This window comes from Notolepis coatsorum, assembly GCF_963971535.1.
Source record: "Notolepis coatsorum genome assembly, chromosome: 1".
Lineage (NCBI taxonomy): Eukaryota > Metazoa > Chordata > Actinopteri > Aulopiformes > Paralepididae > Notolepis > Notolepis coatsorum.
This window is the reverse complement of record NC_140165.1, coordinates 100436349-100457601: the sequence shown is the minus strand read 5'-3', so window position 1 is coordinate 100457601 and position 21253 is coordinate 100436349. Positions and strand designations below refer to the sequence as shown.

General features: G+C 47.5%; 1 protein-coding gene across 2 annotated transcripts in view; it reads right to left on the bottom strand.

Moving 5' to 3' along the window:
- Positions 1-429: 429 nt before the first annotated feature.
- Positions 430-21253, bottom strand: part of ecsit (ECSIT signaling integrator) — a 42644-nt gene continuing 21820 nt past the window's right edge. Inside the window, exons 6-9 of one of the 2 annotated variants that reach the window (XM_084324846.1) lie at positions 12519-12667; positions 11696-11801; positions 4111-4184; positions 1528-1662 (exon numbers count right to left, since the gene is read on the bottom strand). In XM_084324846.1, the coding sequence (XP_084180972.1) occupies positions 4138-4184; positions 11696-11801; positions 12519-12667 (302 nt within the window). In that variant the 3' untranslated portion in view covers positions 1528-1662; positions 4111-4137. Of the gene's footprint in view, positions 1663-4110; positions 4185-11695; positions 11802-12518; positions 12668-21253 lie in introns of both variants that reach the window. The other variant, XM_084324845.1, reaches the window with a different exon arrangement.

Below are 21253 nucleotides of genomic sequence, written 5' to 3'. Positions count from 1 at the left end.
TTGGGGGCCACATCAAATGACGTGGCGGATTTGGCCCGCGGGCCATGAGTTTGACACCTATGGTCTACACCCTCCCCAGACAGTAGGGCAGCGCAATGAGCAAATGATAAAACAAATTTTACAGAACAGAACTAAATTGTTATGGAAAAAGTGGATAAAGTTATGGACAAATAGATTTTTATTTGTCCAGACTTAGATATAATTTAGTGCAGAATCCTATAGGAAGTAACAGTATCTAATTGGGCTAACTTCTAGTCAGTGATATAATAGTGAAATTAAATGACTAATTTGGCTGGGGACCCCCTGAAGGACCCCCAGCGGTCCCCGGACCCAACTTGAACCACTATTCTAAGCAATATTTCAATGGATTCTCTTTTTTTTACCACAAAAGACAGTCAACAGAATTACAAATAGATAATTTATTATTTTGCGATGATTTGAGACCTTCTTGACACACAGTGCCTCTTATTTACACTTAAGAGTCTCACTGAAGACAAGTACAGAGCCAAATAACTTCATGGAGCATCAGACACACATACATACAGTAGAATATAGACATTGTTTATTAAAGCTCACCTGGGCTCAGTTTCTCTCTCCTACCCTGTCATGAGTCGACTACAGCTGTACAGCAGAATAGCATAAATTATGTTGAAGCTGTTTGAATCCTAGCAGCGCTCCTTGAGCACATTGTATTAAAAGGGAAGGAACAGGATTTAGAGAAGAGAGGGCTGCCCCCCTCTTAAGTCAGCCCAAGACTTTGTTAGTCGTTTAGTCCAAAATGATAAGCACATATCTGGTATGCATGAGATTTGCTGCGATGCACAATTTTACACATTTGTTGATGAAATCAACTCATCGTCAAAAGTCCTATATGACTATTAGTCGATTTAAGAATTTTTGAAAGGCCCCAAAAGAATACGGTAGATTCATTTTTTTCCACTAGTTTGTTTTGAGAAATTTACCTATTCCAAGCCCCGCCCCCTTTTCTTGATACTCCAATCGCAACAAACAAGAAAAGAGGGCAGGGCTTGAGATAGGTCAAGTGGTACCAGCATCCCGTTAGCATTTGTAGGCAATACTGGTTAAAGTAATGTTATGAAACCAATTATTTAAGCACTGTATGCAAAGCCATTGAATTTACTTGTATAAACTCAGGCAATAGTAAGAATAAGTAATAGAACAGTTGCTAACAGGAGGATTGTACCAATTCTCAGAAATCAGAATGCGGACGAGAGAATTTCCTTTTCATCGAGAGGTTACAGTCTGTGATCAGTATGACGAGCTTCTAAAAAAAATTGAATCTTCCCTTTTAATAAAAACACTGACAGGAGTGACAGCTATATTGTCAAGAGGATTCTCCGTACACCGCGCTTCAGCCCCGACTTCGACGTGGCTCCTCTTCCACCGTGATGTCGGGCTCCACCCCGGGCCGCCGCCGTTTTTCCGTCACCTGGGCGCCCGCCTCTGGGTCCGGCCGGTAGCTGTGGCCCGGGTGGGAGTAGCCCACCCCCTGGAGCTCCCGCGGGCCCGCGTCCAGGCGGAAGAGGGTGGGGACGCGGCCCAGGACGGGGTTGTTCTGCTGCAGGCCGGAGATCCACTGGTTGAGGGTGACCTGGTCTCCCTGGCTGGTCATGCACATGGCGTAGACGGGCCCTTCGTCCACTGGAGGGGGGAGACACACACAGAGCAGCCATGTTTTCATACACTGTGGGGACATCGACTTATTCCCTAACCTTGATGACAACCCAGCATTATCATCTTGATGTTATTTTTATTTGTTTATCTTTTTTAAATAATTATAATTAATTTTATTTATATAGTGCTTTTCAATAACCCAAAGACGCTGACAATAAGCAAAACAAAGAACAGAGAAACATAGAACCACAGGGAACAAGCAACAGTATGAATACACAAGACGTAAAACCACGAGTAACAAGCAACAAATACAGAAGCCAGTAGGGGAACAATCAGGGAAGTAAGGGAAACCGAGGGGAGGGGGGGGGGGGGGGGGGGGCAGGAGACGGAGAGAAAGTAGGGAAGGGGAAAGGGAGGTGGTAGGTTGGAGGAGGGTGGTTATGGGTAGGGAAGGTTGTATGCTTGGGAGAACAGGTAAGTTTTGAGTCAGGATTTAAAGGTGGCGAGTGAGGGAGAGTCTCTGATGGTCTGAGGGAGGGTGTTCCAGAGTCGGGGTGCAGCTCGCTATGTGACTGGCACCCTGTGGTGGGGAGAGCTAACGGCTTCGCTGGGACTCCACCAGGTGTGGGCACAAGCATGCGCGGGTTTCGTGCGAGAACAGCGCGCGTGGCCGTCCACAACAAGTACGACTTCAGAGCGGGCGAAAGCGCACAGAGGAAGGCACATTTACATTGGAACAGCTGTAAATGCCTAGTCTATATGCGAAGTCAGTCCCCGTTTGAAGATTTTTTTAAAGATTTCCAGTTCCAGTGTTCTATTGTCCATTTTGCATGTATAACCAGTTATTATCTAATTAATTAGAATGTTAGAATACATTTTAGAATGATGAAATCAGTGTGATTGTACTCCTGAAAAAAGTATAGTATGGTTTATTTGTATTGGGAAAGATACAGACACAGCTGGTTGAACAACATCTATATGTGTGGTAATAATGCAGATATTGAGTGTATTTCTGTGAAAATGTGCATGGCGCACGCCTCTGAATCCAACCAAAGTGAGCCCACGAGTCGCCCGCCGGTGTGAACAGGGGAGCGAAAGTGAAGCGCCTCACGCCCGCCCGCCTCCATCCCGCGTGACGGTGGGTTTGGGCTGTTAGTGTTTTTACACAGAGACGAACATGAAGGACAAGAGAACACAGCAGCTAGAAGATACACTTTTTTTTTATCCACTTTTTCTCCCATTTTCTATTTTTTTCTCCCATCCCAATTTCGTATCATCCAATTCAACCCTCCCCTGTCTCGAACGCTGTTTCTTGCCTCCCACAAGCCGGCTGCAATGTGGACTAAGTCATACATAGCACGAGTCCCCTCCGATACTCGAGGTAACAACAGTCGCATCTTTTCACCTGCGCGGCGCGATCTTTCAGCGTCAGGGGTCTGCGCTTTGGAGGGGCGCCGCCCCCATCGCTTCCTGATTCTACTGCGCAGGCGCACCAACTGACCTGTAGGAGTCGCTGTCCACAACGCCCGATCCCCACCCACCAGTTTCCCACCCCCTAATACTGCCAATGTGTATTAGTACGGACGACCAGCTAAACTGAAAGCAATGTGGAGTGCTGGGCTCGAACAGGCGAACCCAGCGTCTCCAGTATTCGTGGTGAGCGCCTTGCCCACTGCACCACGTAGCCGCCCAGAAGATACACTTCTTCAAACTACTTTGTGTCGTTCACATTTCCACTCTAGAAATTAGACTAGCCTTTTATTTTACGTAGTTCTACGTATGGTGCATTTTCTGTTTACAGAGAATATCTCACACCACCTGTCATGCCTCAGCAGAGGGGCTCGTGTTGCCAATTCCACTGGGTTTCATGCATCACCGACGGCAGGGTTTTCTCTTGTTCTGCCAAACTCGATGATTTAGATCGCAAAGCAATATCTTTTCCATGAAGAAGTCATGTGCTGCAGGCTTACAGGAGAGTGGGCTCCACTCCCTTCAGTATTCCTTTTCTTTATTGAGGTAGTTGAAATGCTGACAGGGAGAAGGAGTAGGGGAGATCCAGCAAAGAAGGTTCTTTATTGAGACAGTAGGAAGGCTGAGAGGGAGACGGAGTAGCGGAGACAGGAGGGAAGGTTCTTTATTGAGACAGTAGGAAGGCTGAGAAGGAGTAGGAGAGACACAGGAGATAATCGATCCTATAGGCCAGCAGGGGTTCCAAAGGTAGGGGTCTTAACCACTACACAACATATCTGGGTTCACCATGATTCCATACTTGAATAGGATGCATAGACGTTTTTCTATTGGCCTCAAGGTGCAAAAACAAGAACCAGCTATGGATGCTTGCATAAGAGGGAACACCATAAGAGGGAACACCATAAGAGGGAACACCATAAGAGGGAACACCATAAGAGGGAACACCATAAGGTCATGTCTGGGTGAGAGAAGTGTCCACTTCTGTAATTATCTTCTGCTTCTCACCTGAACAGATAAGTATTGACTGCTGACTCATGCAGAGTCACGTGTGTCTGCTCCACATACTGCCAGAGACGGTACTGGCAAACAAGAATAAACCACTAGGTTTAGTTATTAGTTATTACATTTAGTTATTCTGCTCCCTCGGCTTGGAACATGTTACAGAATTACCTGAAACTCTCTGACTATGTATCATTGGGTGCTTTTAAGGTGAGACAGGGCCCCCTAATATGGAAAATAGATATCACTATGAAACTTTCCCAGTTTGTTATGTACATATAAACTAAGAAAAAATATATTACAAGTTCTGAATTTTATGTTTATATATGCAAATGAGGCACTTCCTCGCATCACCAAAATGGATAATGCCAGATTCAAAAACTTGGTTTCATTGTCGATACATTCAAAACGAAACTTTGTATAGAAATACTTTGTGGCTAATGTCCTCTTATCAGCCCATACATCAGGAAATACTGTCTACTGTCATAAAAAAAAAAGATTTTTCGCCTAGTTTTGGTATAAAATGTACTATAAACCCGGCTATGAATGATATATATCAACAAACCTTTCCATAGAAAGAAGCATATTTTTGGATGGGAAGAAATGTGGAAAGTTTGGTGTGTGTAGTTCTGTTTCATGCTAGCTTCCGCTCAGCGTCATATTGCATATATCTCGCTTCAGCGTATATACACTGAATAATTTCAAAAATGTACCTTTACATACCAACATCCGTCTGACCACACCCCCATCTGCTGCCTATATAAGCAGGGGTGGGGCCACACACTCATCACCTTCTCAAATTTCAACCACAAGAAAGTGCCTGTATACCAATCACTTGGCGAGGAAAAGAAAGTATTAGTTGGAGAAAGGAAAACAGAAGAACAAGGAGATACGTTGACATTATATCTTTATTTTCTCTCACTATTTTCGAGAAAATACGGCGATATTGTCTTCGTCACTGGAGTGTCTGGAAGATGATGATCATTCTGACCTCCACCGGCTTTTTCGTATTAGGGGCTCGCGCCGCTGATATACTCCCCAACTGCAGTCCTCCTTGCTGCGGCTGGATGGGTATTGACCCTCCGGTCATACAGCTGGACTGTGGGAGGCGCCGGCTGTTGTGAGAAACTGGGTGCTTCTGTGTTTGGTGAGTACTGTTTTTTTTTTTTTTTTACTTTATTTTTTAGCGTTTATCGCTTTTTCTGGTCAAGCATGACCGACAGAAACAGGTTGAATGGGATGTAGAGTAGGGGAAGACACTCTGAGAAAATACGGCGGGTCCGGGAATCGAACTCGTGTACCCCAGATCCGTGACGAGCACGGTTGTCCCCGACGCAGAAATAGCGCCGAGATACGCGGTGAGCTACGGGAGCTCTGGTGAGTACTGTTTTGCTTGCGAGTGCTAGTTGTCTGTTAACGCTTGGGGGTTAGCTGACAATTTTACGAAAGCTGACCCCGGTCTGGGGTCCTCTGCTCGGCTTCTTAAGCGGCGGACGGAGGATCTTGGTCTGACGCCCATGATGGTCAACCTAGTGGGCCGCGACCGAGACCTGGTTTGAGACCTGGATTCTCTGGACGAGCGGATGCTTCTCTGTCCCGTGCAGGCCCCATCTTTCACATGAATGTGGAAGTACACCCTAACGAGGAAATGTGGGCATGGATCTTCGTTATCGGAAGATCCATGCTTAAGTCGGCTGCAGCCCGGATGGGATTTGTGCCGGCTCCGCTGTATGTCTGGTAAATCACAGTTGAAAACTGTGTTTGACATTTCTTTTTCTCTTCCCTCTTAGGATGGGGAGGGACTCAGGCGGCGGCCTGTCTGAAGTGTGGCTTATTATGTCGTTGTGTACAGTTCAGGTGATAGCTGCTTAGCTGGCGTGCTAGTTTGTGGCCTACTGTGTTAGCCAGTCAGTTGTTAGCTGCGGCGCTAGCTCGTTGTGTTCACTAGGCTAGTAAGCTATCAGTCGGACGGCTGTTAGCTTAATGCTACACTGTGGAACGTTACTGTGACTATAATATACCTTAAACACTCTGACTACGACGTCATCTTTGACAGAGGATGTTAGTCGACCCTACACCCGGGTGCCAGTGCCAGCGAGGACTTCGTCAACATGGAGAACGGCGGCTGGGTGGCGTAGCGGACATACCCTCGTCACCAACGCAGGAGATGCTGGGTTCGACTCGGTGTCCCGTTAACCAGTGTTGCAGTTCTCTCGGCCTGCGCTCAGGGTGAAGGTAGGAGTCCTGACCGGACTTTAAACACTTCTTCTTTTCTTCCCTTCTAAATGTTTTGTAATAACGATGTTTCCAAAACATGTGTTGCTGCAATACATTGGGGATACGACGCGTGTTGTGTGCGAATTGTCTTGTCACTGGTATAGCTTCTCTCTCCATAGTAAATCGGCGTTGTTTTTACATGTGTGAAAAAAGGGGCTGGTTCTCCATTCTTTTCGCTCCTCTCTCACGCATGGCGAAGAGGGGGCTGTTGGGGTGGTCTTTTGGACCTCCTCTGGTAGCCCTGTGAGCTTCCTGAGCCGCCGGGCCCGGTCCGAAGTTATGTTTCGTCGACCCGTAGGCCTGGAATAACCCTTTTTGAAAACTGAAACACTTGTACTGCGGTATAGCCAGTGTATACCCGCAGGTGTGTTTGAGTTTTTTCTTGAGGGGTTATAGGAACAACCACCGCATGTGGTACCAAGAGGGTGGTTGATTCCCTGGTGTGTTGGAGCAGAGTCAACTCCCGGGTTACCCGGTTGAGTGTGCCCCTGCACGTTCATGACGTCTGCCAATCGTGTCAGCCTTCTCTGCCTCGACCTCTCTGGGTCGGGGTTTTTTGGTGGAGGCTTTGTCATGATGCGCAACAATGCCAGCATACGCCCCTTCCGCTGGGGTGCTGTTTCAGTTGACCCCTTTGGCGCCTGTCTCGCCCGCAGTGCTCCAGGCTCGGGTCAAATGCCCGCTGCCTGGATTGAGAGACCGACCCTTTCTGGTGGTCGTCTCCCCGGTGCGCTGCCTGCTCCCGCTGTAGTGTAGCCTCTTGAGTGCTTCGAGTTACAGCCATGCTGACTGCCTGTGTTGCAGGGTCAGTGTGCCAGGCGGCGTACTAGTGGGGGGAAGGGCCTGCTCCAAGAGCGGGCCCTGTCCGAATACGCTGGCGATGTGGGGGGCGGTGTCACTAAGTGACCGCCTGGTGAGGTCTTGATGCTGTGGCGTCATTGACCTCTCCGGGCCCCCTTTTTCCGGGGGATCCAGTCCCTTCAGTGGGTCTGGGTCTTCCTTCACGCTCCGCTGCTACGGCCTTGCCACAGGGTTGAGTTTGCGCTGGACTCCGTGATTTTGGGGGCAGTAACAAGGTTTGTTCCTTCCGTTTGTTCCCTGGTGGCATGCGGGTTGTGCGTGTGCGTAGTCGTGGGGTCAAGCCACGGTCTGCTCACCCTGTGCGTTGAGTTGCTTGAGTTCCTCTTCGCACGGTCGGATCCGTCTCCCTCCCGTCCTCCAATAAGGAGGGTATCCCTCCATTAGGGAGGGTCGGGGGGCTCGGTCCTCCCCGGTTCTGATGGTGGGGGGCCTCAGTGGGGTACATTTGTCGAGCTTCTAGCTCCCGCTCAGCTCCTGTTATGCAATATGACGCTGAGCGGAAGCTAGCATGAAACAGAACGTAAGGTAATGTATATAACCAAGTTCTGTGAATGCTAGTGACGCTCAGCGTCTAGGCGCCACTGCGGCCCTTGATTTTTCATTGTGGTGAAATTTTTTGGGAAGGAGATGAGTGTGTGGCCCCACCCCTGCTTATATAGGCAGCAGATGGGGGTGTGGTCAGACGGATGTTGGTATGTAAAGGTGCATTTTTTTTATTATTCAGTGTATATACGCTGAAGCGAGATATATGCAATATGACGCTGAGCGTCACTAGCATTCACAGAACTTGGTTATATACATAACCTTACGGTAGTGGTACTAGGGAAATGGAGTTCCAACTCTTTGTGTGTAAGTAAAATGCATAAAACTAGTTTTTCAGAAAACGACCTCAAAGTTTTGTATTGTAAAATGCCATACATTTTTATTTGAAACAGCTATTTACAAACACAACACCCAATCAAACCATTAGTAATAGACAACCTAAACACATGCCTGATAACTGAATAACATAATAATAATAATGATGTTATTGAACTGAACAGAACTACACACTAATAGGCAAAATAAAAATTGAATAGATATCACTATGAAACTTTCCCAGTTTGTTATGTACATATAAACTAAGAAAAAATATATTGCAAGTTTTCAGAAATTTATGTTTATATATGCAAATGAGGCACTTCCCCATTAACACATTGGTCACCAAGAACGAGTTACACGGTTTTTGCCCGCCATGCGTTGAACGCCAAGAACGACTTACGCCGTTTTTGGGATCAATATTTATTTTTTTCCCCATGGCATTCATAATTCATCCAGCCAACCTCCGGACTGCAGTGGGACCCTGTATGAGATTGCAACGCCTCAATACTGCCGCCTGGTGGATGGTCGGGCAAGTTACACTCTCGCCAAAACCGGAAGTGCCGATCGGTGCGTCGAGGAAATCCCTCCGGCAGTGATATCTTGTTACGTGGCTCCAGACAAACACTATAGTGCATTTGGATCGCTTTCTAAACTTAATAATCGATATGATTTCGGCGTTTATTGCGCCATACAAACCGGAAATGGATCTAGGAGATCGGCGTCAAATAATTGGGATCTTTTTCCTCCAGTCTCATCGGCAAACGGTAAGAGGACAGTAACGTTATTTTCAGCCCGATTGTTTATTCATTTCACTGCAAACCATCTGATCAATATATCAACCCATACTAAATAAAGCCGTTACTGACGATCAAGGAATTATAAACGACCCCCCCCCCTTTCCTTCACGCATGATGAAGCATAATGTATACCGATCATATACATTTTTATTTTTTAATATAGCATGTATAGGAAAGAAACGCCAATCGGCGGCTACGTGGCGTAGTGGGCAAGGCACTCGCCACGAAATGCTGGAGATGCTGGGCTCGTCAGTTCGAGCCCAGCGCTCCACATTTGCTTTCAGTTTAGCTGGTCGTCCGTACTAATACACATTGGCCGTATTAGGGGGTGGGAAACTGATGGGTGGGGATCGGGCGTTGTGGACAGCGACTCCTACAGGTCGGTTGGTGCGTCTGCGCAGTAGAATCAGGAAGTGTCGGGGGCAGCGTGAGCCTCCCACGCGTTACTCCTCGCCACTGAGAGATCGAGCTGCGCAGGTGAAAAGATGCAACTGCTGTTACCTCAAGTACCGGAGGGGACTTGTGCTATGTATGACTTAGTCCACATTGCAGCCGGCTTGTGGGAGGCAAGAAACAGCGTCCGTGACAGGGGACGGTTGAATTGGATGATACGAAATTGGGATGGGAGAAAATATAGAAAATAGGAGAAAAAGTGGATCAAAAAAAAAAGGAAAGAAACGCCAATCGATAATCTATCTTAAAATATGCTTCAGGGCCTATAACTACTGTTTTTGGAATTACAGCAGAAAAGATTTAAAAACATACTTATATTCTCGACGCTATTAACACAACAATGTATGAATGAAAAAATATAACGTTCCCACATCCTGAACGATAGATAATAGATGTTGAATGGGCCATAGTAATGTCAATATAGCAATACAATTAAGTTAATTGTTATAGCCCTGCAAAGAAGCTAAACATCTCCATAGGCTTTCAACGGTGGCAGACTGGGTACTTTGATGGGCACAAACCCCGGCGCCCAATGTGTTAACACATTGTCCGCCATGCATTGTACCCATCCTTGGGCCCAGTCTGCCAGTGCTGTAACCCTATGGAGATGTTTACCTTCTTTGCAGGGCTATAACTTTTTAAATATTATAGCTATATCGACATTACTATGGCCCATTCAACATCGGGTATCTATCGTTCCGGATGTGGGAACGTTATATTTTTTCATTCATACATTGTCGTGTTAATACCGTCGTGAATATAAGTATGTTTTTAAGGTTTTCTGCAGTAATTCCTAAAACGCGAGTTATAGGCCCTGATGCATATGATAGATTATCGATTGGCAATCCCAATGCACTCAAGTGTGTATCTAGATACACGCTACAAGATATTACTGCCGGAGGATTCTCCCAGATGCACAGAGCGCCACTTCCGGTTTGGCTTGGAGTGTAACTCGCCCGACATCCACCAGGCGGCGGTATTGAGGCGTTGCAATATCAGAACAGGGTCCAGCTGCAGCAGCGGAGGGAGGCTGGATGAATTATGAATGCCGTGGCGAAAAAATTTAATATTGATCCCAAAAACGAGTTAACTCGTTTCTGGCGCACAACGCATGGCGGGCAATAACTAGTATACTTGTTTTTGGCGCACAATGTGTTAAATATGTGCACATTTATGGATGCAATCAGGCAAAATGAAGTCAAATAACAATTAAATGTGTGTTATTGATGTTTTATTGTCACTAGTTTCATAGAAGACATGTTTAGGAAGCAAAATATAACAAAATCTCAATATTGTCGAGAAAAAAAGCAAAAAGGCAATTTTGGGGGTGCTGTCTCGCCTTAAATGCCTCATGGAGGGACTAGAGGTTGAATCAATGGTCTGTTGTTGATTTGCCCTAATAGTCTATTGTTGCTGCCTGCCCTGCTAGGTTGCCTCTGGCTCTGATATTGGTTGTTTAGTGTATTTTTTTTTATCCACTTTTTCTCCTCATTTTCTATTTTTTCTATTTTTCATCCCAATTTCGTATTGCCAATTCTCCCCTACCCCGTCTTGAACGTTGCTAGACTATGCCCCCCACTGGTCGGTTGTAGTGAGGATAGAAGCCTTGCATCACGTGTCCCCTCCGGTACACGAGGAGGCAGCCTGTCGCATCTTTTCACCAGACAACGCGGACTCAGTGCTTCCTGTCTCTGCTGTGCAGGCTTCACCCAACCGACCTGTAGGAGTCGCTGTCCACAACGTCCAATCCCCACCCATCAACTTCCACCCGCTGACTCTGCTAAATGAGCCAGTACGACGGCCGGCCCAAGTCGAAGGCAATGCTGAGACTGGGATTCGATATGTTTCGTGTATTTCTGTAATTTGTTGTTGTTTTTTGTATTTATGTGCAACTTTTGTATTCCTTTGCAGCTTGCAGCTCGTCTTGGCCAGGTTTCACTTGATAAAGAGATTTTTAATCTCAATGTGACTTTCCTGGTTAAATAAAGGTTAAGGCCGATGCAGATATCAGATTTTTCCTCTACCCATGTCAGCCGATACAGATGTTTAGAAACATGCTTATCTTCAGATAATAAAAGTGGTATTATTGGGTATAGATAATATCAATCATAGTATTATTATAATAATAAATAATATAGCATTATAAATAATAATATAAATTGTATCACTATTACATTCTGGTTAGATATAATTATTTTCTTTATAAAAAATAAAATTTAAATAAATATTTAATCTTCAGAAAATAAATAAAAGAAAATCAGGGTAAACGGAGTTGTCCTGCATTTGGGCCAATACAGGTATATCCAGCTGATTGAATGAAATGATTTCAGGGTATATCTTACGGTCGTCTATGTCGAAGTCCTCATCGTCCCCGAGGTCGCGGCCCAGGTCCAGGTCCAGCTGAAGAGGGTAGTCGAAGCACCTCTCTGGGTCGTAGGGCTCCTCCACCTGAAACATGGATTACAGATGATCAGGTACATCCACAAGACGGAGCAGCAACGACACCGGAATGGTACCATGGACCTTGGTGAAAACCTCAAACATCCTAGGACTATAGACCTGTTAGACTCTTCGACACACGCTGCCCGGGAATCGAACCGGGAACCTCCAGATTACCAGATGACTGCTCTACCTACCGAGCCACCGTCACCACAAAATGCTCAGGAAAATTGGCGGGGTGATGTAAAATATGTGCACCAATGAATAAACTGGCTAAAACTCATATTTAGACATGTATGGTCTAACATTTATCAATCATTTCAGTCAATAATAATAATACACTTTATTTGTATAGCACCTTTCATACAATAATTGCAGCTCAAAGTGCTTCACAACAGAAAACAGGCACAAAATGAGCACATAAAGTGCAGATAATATATAAAATCACAGTTTTTCACATTAGGATCTAACATCCCAATAGGCCACCTTGTTTATGTGTTTATGAGTCAAATAGAATAGACAGTAAAATAGTGCAATAGTGCGGTGCAATAAATAGTAGAATAGAATAGACAAGAGTAAAATGATGCAACAGTGCAGTGCAATAAACAGATGATACACAATAAATATTGGTATATGTCCCAGCCAGACAGGCGATAAATGTCTTGAATATCCTTAATTGCCCAGTCCTACCATAAACACAGAGACAGATTCTAGGGGTTTCCTTACCTGCTCTCCAGGGGCCAGTGGGTCAGCCCTCAGGATATAGTAGTAAACACAGGTCTTCCTCAGCCACAGAGGGAAGGGACCCTCCACAAACACTGGCTTGCTGGAGTCATGCTTGGCTAGCAACTCTATCTGGTCTGGGCTCTGGATACCTGACACCACAGAGAGGAGAGGAGAAGAGAGAAGCTCAATATTGAAGGAAGGGTAGTATGAATTAGTATTATCATGCCAAGGCATGTTTATTATTATTTCTATTTATTTAACCTAATATAATGGTAAGTATGTTTTTTTGTATATTTAATGCTCCCACTGTTTATAGTGTTGTTAATTTATTGTTATTTTCACAGAGTTTTTTTTTTTTAAACTTAAATTTTTATTGAGACAAACAACACAACATATACAATAACATCAACAACACTATTAAACAGACATAAATAATAAAGAAAAAATGTAATGCCCAAAAGACGAAAAATAAAAATACTGACTTAAAAAAACATAACACAATTGTAAAACATTAAGTGTGTGACATGGGTTCAGAGACCCTCTTTGAACCTCTTTCCTCCTTTACCCTTCGCCCTCTTGTGATGTATTTGGTTCTTCCTCTGTGATGTCGTTTTCGTTCCCCTTGTAATCCTCCCACTTTCCCCATCTTTCTCCAAATTTCTCTTCCTGTAACCTCAGCATGTGTTATCTTCTCCATATCCTGTATCTCTTCCACTATTCCTACCCATTGTGCTATTGTCGGTGGGTCTTCTTTGTACCACAGTCTTGTTATTGCTTTTCTGGCCGCTATCAACATTATCTTTATTAAATATTTGTCCCCCCCTTGTATTCCCTCGTGTGTCAGGTCTCCTAAGTAAAGCACCAGCCCTGTTTGTGGTAACCCGTATCCTAATATTCTGATCATTGCCTCCCCTATCTCCTCCCAATACCCCTTCAGCTTCTGACATCCCCAGAATATGTGCGTGTGATTTGCCCCCTCCTTCCCACACATCCTCCAGCATGCTCTTTGTGTTGGTGCATATTTTCCCTTCAGCTCTGGGGTTATAAAGAATCTGATTATGTTTTTCCATCCAAACTCTTTCCATATCCTCGATCCTGTTGTTGAATGTTGCACCTCGCATATGTTCCCCCATTCCTTCCCTGTTATTTCTATCTCTAGTTCTCTCTCCCATTTCTCCCTTATGTAATCGGTCGTGTGTCCCTTGCTGTTCATTATAGCCCGGTATATTGCTGATATTACTCGTCCTTGCCCCCCTTCGTATGCCCATACTATCATCTTGATTATTCCATTCCGTTCTTCGTCTTTGGCCCCCCTTATTTCTTTGTTGTAGTAGTCTCTAACCTGTAGATATCTGAAGTGGTCCCTGTTTTCTAGTCCAAATTTCTCCTTTAATTTTTGTAGTGTCTGCATTTCCCCCTTCTCTATCATTTTGCATATCGCTGTTGCCCCCCCCCCCCCCCTCTCCCACCTTCTGAATCCATGGTCTAACCTCCCTGGTTTGAATCTCTTGTCATGTGCTACCCATCTCAGAACCCCTGACTGCTTCTCCAATTTGTGTGTTTTTACTACTCTGTTCCATATGGTCAAGGTGCATTTGGTGATTGGATCTAATAGTCCCTCTTTTTCTTTAAATAGTTCCCTATCTCCCAGCAGAGCTTGTACCTTGTATCCCTCCCCTTCTTTTTCAATGTCTTTCCATCTTGCCTCATATCTGTCGTTACACCAGCACGTCACTGCTCTCAGTTGTGCTGCATAGTAATAATCTTGTAGGCTGGGTACTGCCATCCCTCCCTCTTCCTTTGGTAGTTGTAGTGTTTTATATCTGACCCGTGGTCTTCTCCCCGCCCATATGAACCTCGATATCAGTCTGTCCCACTCCCTGAATTGATTCTGTGGTATTTGTATCGGTAGTGACTGGAATAGGTACAGTAACCTTGATAGTATGTTCATTTTAATGACCTCTATTCTTGAATTGAAGTCCAAGGGCATTACTGTCCATCTCTCTAAGTCTCTCTTGATGTTCTGATTTATCTGTGTATAGTTCGCCTCAAACAGTTTCCCCACCCCTCTCGTGATGTTCACCCCTAAGTATTTAATCTTGTCTGTAACTGAGGGGTACAATTCCCTGACTGTATTGTTAGATATGGTATTTAATACCACTACCTCTTGTACTTTAACTTCTGGCCATCCAGTACATGATATAAGTATGATGAACACTTTCCCACCTGATGAAACGAATCCACACAAATGTACAAATCGAATATTTAATATAGCAAAAGGTATATACAACGTTCACTTGTTTACACTTATGATTTGAAATATGCACTTGTATGGCAAATGAGTATTCGTAGGTAAATCAACATTGAATGTCCAATCTCTGGTTACGCAGGGAGTAAGTATACAACCTGGATATTTAGGAAACTATAGCGATGGTACTTAAATGATTATAGCTGGATACACTAAGGGGGGGGGGGGGGGTCCCGCTGGTTGTAAGACAGTAGGAGGGGGGGGGGGTTAGAGAAGCCGCTGGCGGTATCCCATCTGGCCGACGGTTTCTTGGGAGAATTCAAAGTCTTGAACACGGTGCCCACAGAACCTCGGTCCGCAGACGAATACAGCTGGACCCTCTGGTGGACGGTAGCTGCCGGTCCACAACGGAGAGACGTGAGGCGACCTCACTGGTGTAGAGCGCCGTCTCACCTGGAGTCCTCTCCGGGGGGTAGTTCCAACACTCCGCAGTGTTGGCCGTTATCCATGGAATAATCAAAGCACCCAAAGCATAATCCAAGCCGCGGAAGGCTCGCCGTCGTCCGGGTAGAGTAATCCAATATACAGGTCCAGTCGCCCTGGCCCGGAGCTCCTCGGATGCAAGCACCACTAGGGGTCTGCCCAGCCTGGTTAAGCGTCCAGATAACGTCAGGAACGATGGGGGTACTGATAACTTTATAACTCTAACCGAACGATGCACCATACATAGACTATTATTAGCTTAATAGAATACGTCCAACTCGACGGTATAGTGCCAAACTATGACTATTCAACTATTAATCCACACGATATCTCAATGCTTATTCTGAGGCCAAGTAGGCCTTACTACACCACACGTGCGTCGTGGGTGAGGCTTCGCGTCTGTCACTCTGTTGGAGGGTAAAGAACTGGACTAAAAGAAAGTTCTACTTTACTTGCGCCATATATATATGCGCTATGAACAAATAGTACCATTCGTATTTCGCCAGACGTATTCCTGCGCGGAACCGGGGCTTGCCACGACATGTTGGGCGGCACGATTGAACTTGAACCTAGGGGTATGGCAACCTGGCGCCAGGTTCTCGTCCAATGGTAGAATGAAACTATTATGGGCTGTTTAGTAGACTAAAGGGATATTCAGTGCATATTGTACAAGGAATATACAGGGGATATCAAACGATATACAAACACTATTTAAATATATATATATAAATAAATATATATATTCGGTTTAATCTGATCCTTCACAACAGCCGCCCCCTAATTAGTCCCACCTAATTAGCTAAGCAGAGACAGATTAACCGCACTGTCTACCACTCAAGGTCCGCTGTAAGGGTCAGTCAACTCACAAAGTCATGGGTCATGGTCATCATCGATAGTATCTGGGAGTCGGGGCAGTTCTATGAGCCTCGCCACGGGTCGTGTGTAAGTGCGCCCTTGGACGAGTACTTCAGCTGCTCGGACCTTGCCATCGGCACCGGTGATCACTTTGCTTACGCGGCCAGCCGGCCACATAGCTCTGGGTAGTGACTGGTCGATAATCATGACGACTGTTCCTTCTGTCAAATTGTCTCTCTTTTACCCACTTCTGGCGGGTCTGTAGAGACGGTAGGTAGTGGAGTAGGAAGCTGCTCCAAAACTGGTCAGCTAGTACTTGACTGTACCTCCACATTCTTCGGCCGTTCGCTTCTTCAGGCCTGTACATTGTCTGGGGTAGCGCGGGGTCCAGCCGCCCCATTAGGAGTGTGTTGGGGGTGACTGGGTCGACATCTGCTACATCACTGGAGACGTAACCGAGGGGCTTTGAGTTCAATACTCCCTCGATCTCCGTGAGGACTCTCTCTGCTCCTGCGTGGTGTACATCCTCGTCGTATTTCTTTATGATCAGCTCTGTGACCTTGTGTCGGCTGTTCAAGACGATCGGGTACTTAATATCATCCGGTAGATCGGGGGCTCTCCGCAGGCGACCACCCACTCTGATGAGATTATGGGCGTCACTCTCTGGTGCCAGGTGGAGCAGTCTGCTGTCTGATGGGACGGGGTTTCCTCCCTGTAGACAGTCTAGCTCATCGGGGAACGAGTCTCTCTGGGCTCGTTGTAGTAGAAGAAGTTCTGCTTCTTCGTAGTCAGCTGCTGACATGTCAGTGGTGGACTGAATCTCTGGGTGGTGCCACAGGAATGTTCTTTGCTGCGCACTCTCTAGGGTAATGCAGTCATCTATGTTGGGGTCTGTGGAGGCGACTGTGCTCAGTCCACAGAACATAGGTTTCTTGTTCTCAGCCTCCTCGTTACTTGCTTCCCGTGGGGTGGGCGTAGGCCACTCTCCTTCCGGGAGCTTGAGGAATTCTGGTCCGTCACTGTAGATGTTGCGACGGGTTAGGTCATCCAGAGACATTCCCCGGGTGATGACGTCAGCTGGGTTGTGTTTGGTGTCCACATACCGCCAGCTCGCTGCTTCTGTTAGCTCTTGAATCTCGGTGACTCTGACTCCCACGAAGACTTTGTATCTGCATGAATCAGACTTGATCCATGTGAGTACTGTCGTGGAATCTGACCACAAGATTGTTCTGTGCACCGGAATGGTGAGTTCACGTTGGATTAACGTGGCTAGATGCGCTCCTGCTAGGGCTGCGCAGAGCTCTAGACGTGGGATAGATTGTTGCTTTCGTGGGGCTATTCTTGAGCGGGCCAGGATGAAAGCAGTGTGTATCTTTCCTCCCTTCTCTTGGGCACGCAAGTAGGCCACCGATCCATAGGCTACTTCGGAGGCGTCGCTGAAGACGTGTAGATCAATCTCGCATGTCTCTGGCCTCACTGTGGATGGGAAGTAGCTGCGGCGTATATTGACGCCTGGGAGTGAGCGGAGTTCCGTCTCCCACTCTCTCCATGTTGAGGCAAGGTGTGCGGGTATTGGGTCGTCCCAGCCCTGGTCCTTGTCCCATAGTGCTCGTACAATCATCTTTGCCCTGGTGGTGTAAGGTAGAATACATCCCAACGGGTCATATTGTCTGGCGAGTGTTCTGTACACACTCCGTCTGGTGGTCGGTATCGCCGTCGACCTTCCCTGCTCTGGAGCCAAGGGTTTGCGTCTATAGTGGAGCAAGTCTGTTTTGAAGCGCCAGACTAGTCCTAGTGTCATTTCTTGGGCTTCTCCTGGGATGGTCGCCATCCAGGTTTCGCTGCTGGCAGCCTTGTCCGCGGGGGAGAGGCTGCGCAATACGTGCGGGTCACTGCTGGCCCACTGCCTGAGATCAAAGCCGCCTTTGATCAGGGAGGCGCGTAACTTGATTAGGAGAGCCTCGGCTTCTTCTTGAGTCGAAACGCTTTGTAAACAGTTGTCCACGTAGAAACTGTTCTTCACACTGTGTTGGACCTCTTCATCTGCTGTTGGGTCCTCTGCGACGTGTTTCTGTAGTGCAAATGTAGCACAGCACGGGCTGCATGTGGTTCCGAAGGGGGGTACTTCCCACTGGTAGATGGCTGGGTTCTCATCTCCGATCCTCTCTCCCCATAGGAACCGCAGCAGGGGCTTGTCCTCCTCTACTAGTCTCACCTGCAAGAACATCCCTTTGATATCCCCGCTGATAGCCACCTTGTCCTGGCGGAAGCGCAGTAGCACGCCTAGTAGGGAGGGGCCGAGTGTGGGGCCGGGCAAGAGCTCTTTATTCAGATTTTGGGATCCGATCTGGTAGCTGCAGTTAAACACAATGCGATCCTTGCCGTTGTGATGGACCTTGTGATGCGGCACGTACCATGATTCGGTCGTCTGATCGGCCTCTTTAATGTCAATCTTTGTTACGTGTCCCGCTGTGATTAGCTTCTCAATCTCAGCGCGGTACACACTCTCTTGAGCGGGGTCTTTGGCTAGGCGCCGCTCCGTGTTCAATAGATAGCGCTCCGTGGCGTCTTTCTTTGCGTGAAAGGTGGGCATTCCCTCTCGCCTCAGGAGTGGAGTTGCGTATCTCATCACTCCGCCGACTGTGACTCTCTTTGTCCCTTGCTCGAGTAGGTTGATGGCGTAAATGTCTTCTTTAGAACGAATATCTTTCTTTTCATTCTTAAAGGGCATTGTCTCTAGTGTCCATAGCCTCTCGACATGCTGCAGGAGAGTGGTGTCTTCTTCTGTCGTTCTGGAGTGGAGGCAGCTAGTGGCTGCTGTTCGGTTGAGAGATTTAGCGAGGGGGCCTTGTAGGGTCCACCCTAGGCGGGTCTCGACTGCTGCAGGACAGCCTCGGGGTCCTGTATGGACCCGGTCAATCGGGACTATGAGTTCTGCATGGTCGGAGCCTATCAGCAGGGTCGGGGTAGCGCCGTCTATGAGCGGGATAGGTAATTGGCGCAGGTGCACATATTTATCCATCAACTTGGCGACAGGGTAGGTGTACTGCGATAGTCCTATTTCTTGGCTGGTGAAAGCATTTGTAATCTTATACCGTCGCTCTGGCTGCCCGTTTGCTGCGATAGTGAAGGAGACATTCTCGCCCTTTATCGTCTTTAAATCTCTTCTTATTGTCCGAATCGTCATTTCGTTCTTGCTCCCCCGCAGTCCCAGCTGGGCCGCAGCGGACGCGAGCAGAAGGGTCTTCTCTGACCCGTCATCAAGGACGGCGTAAGTGTCCATGACTTTATCTTGGTAGCTCAATGTCACACGGACTACCTTTAAGAGCACTTGGGCGCCGCTGCTGCTGGCGGGGTCAATGTACATGACACTTGCCTTGGTGCCGCTCGATGGTGCAGGTGGAGGCCGTCTTCTGTTACTGTCGTGTAGTATATCTAGATGGGCTCCATCGCACCGACTGCACCTTTTCTTTAGGCGGCATTCGGCTGCCATGTGTGGCCGCGCACATCGGTAACAGCGCCTGTTGGACTTTATCCATTGACTCACTTCTTCTGCATTCATCTTTGTGAATAGGTCACATTGTGACAGCCAGTGTTCTTTCTCACAGTAGGGACACGCTATCTTCCACTTCTCTTTTCTCGAGGGGGTGCTGTGACTCTTACTGCTCGGTACTGACTCTGATTGGTGCATGACAGTCATCGATCTTCTTCCATCATTTATTCTCCTGGGTCCCTCTCTGGAGCTTGGCGTGCTCCGCCCGAATGTATCCAGTCGTAAGCTGCTGACTTCTCTCGCCAGGAAGTCGGCTAGATCAAGGAGGGATGGCTCAGGGCCGTTGGGATCCCGGTAGTCTCTCTGCCGCCTAAAACGCTCCCGTCTTGCGGGTGGCAGCTTCTCCAAAATCCTCTCGACGTTAGAGTTGGCGTATAGCTCATGCATGCCCTTTTCCCGTTGCGCTCCCAGCATCCCTACCAGGGACTGCACTTTGATTGACAGGTCGTCTAATGAGCGATTGTCTGTGGCTGGGGGTAGGCGATCAATATGCCTTATCTCTTGGATTACGTAATCCCATATACGTCCATATCTCTGGTCCAGCGCCGCTAGGGCCGCTGTGTATGGTGTCGAAGAGGTGGCATAGGCTAGCGCTATATTGTGCGCTCGCGGTACTTTCAGGTGCTTCAGTAATATTGCATACTTGTGGCGTTCATCAGCGACATCCACCATCATTGTCTCTAAGCACATCCGGAGCTCCGTGTACTGTGCTCGACTCTCATAGGCGAAGTCTGGAAATGACGGCGTGGCAATGTATGACGCCGTGGATGGCTGATACATCGGCGAGCGTTGGGGGAGAGACCTCCTGGGCGAGTCCCCTCTTGCGCCTCGCTGTGGGCTGGTACTGACAGGGTACCATGGCCCGCTGGTCCAGGTGCTATTCCTCGGGGCTGGTCGTGCGTCGTGCTCACCCGCGAATAGAGTCGGGGGTCTGTAGCGCAGCGCCGCGGGGGTATAGCCTGGACTGTACTGGACCTCCTGGTCCGGTGGAGTACTGTGCTGTCGTCGGGCTTGGTTCTCCTCCTCTCCCTCTTCTTCCTCTATCAGATCTTCCAGATCCTGTAATCGTTTATTTAGCTTCTCCGCAGTGTATGCCGCTCCTTCCTTGTAGCTGGGTCTCGCTTGGACCGGTCTGGGAAGGGGGTCTGCGGGGGGTCTAGGCTCGGTCTGTTGGTCAAGTTCAGGGTCGCTTGCTCGTTGAGGAGACGCTGCCCTTGACTGTTGTCTCGACGAGTTCCTTGAACCCCTGGCGGAGGGAGAGGGTGTTGCCTTGCGGATCAGCTGCTCCATTAGCTGCGCTTGTAACTTGTCGCGCTCGACTTCGCGCTTGGTGAGATCTGCTTCTCTTTGGGCACCGGCAGCGGCGCGCTGGGCGTCGGCCCGGTCTCTTGCCATATTCTCTTCTGTCTGAAGGCGTCTCATCTCCAGGCGTGTGCGCTCTTCTTCGCTCCGTTGTTGTGCTTGGAGACGGTCGCGTTCACCCTGAAGTCGATCGTGTTCGGTAGAGGCTGTCAGGCTGACGAGGAACGCCTGTTGTAGCATCCTCTCCGCTTCGCTGGGGGAAGGCGGTTGTGGAGGTGAGCCGCTCCTGCGTGA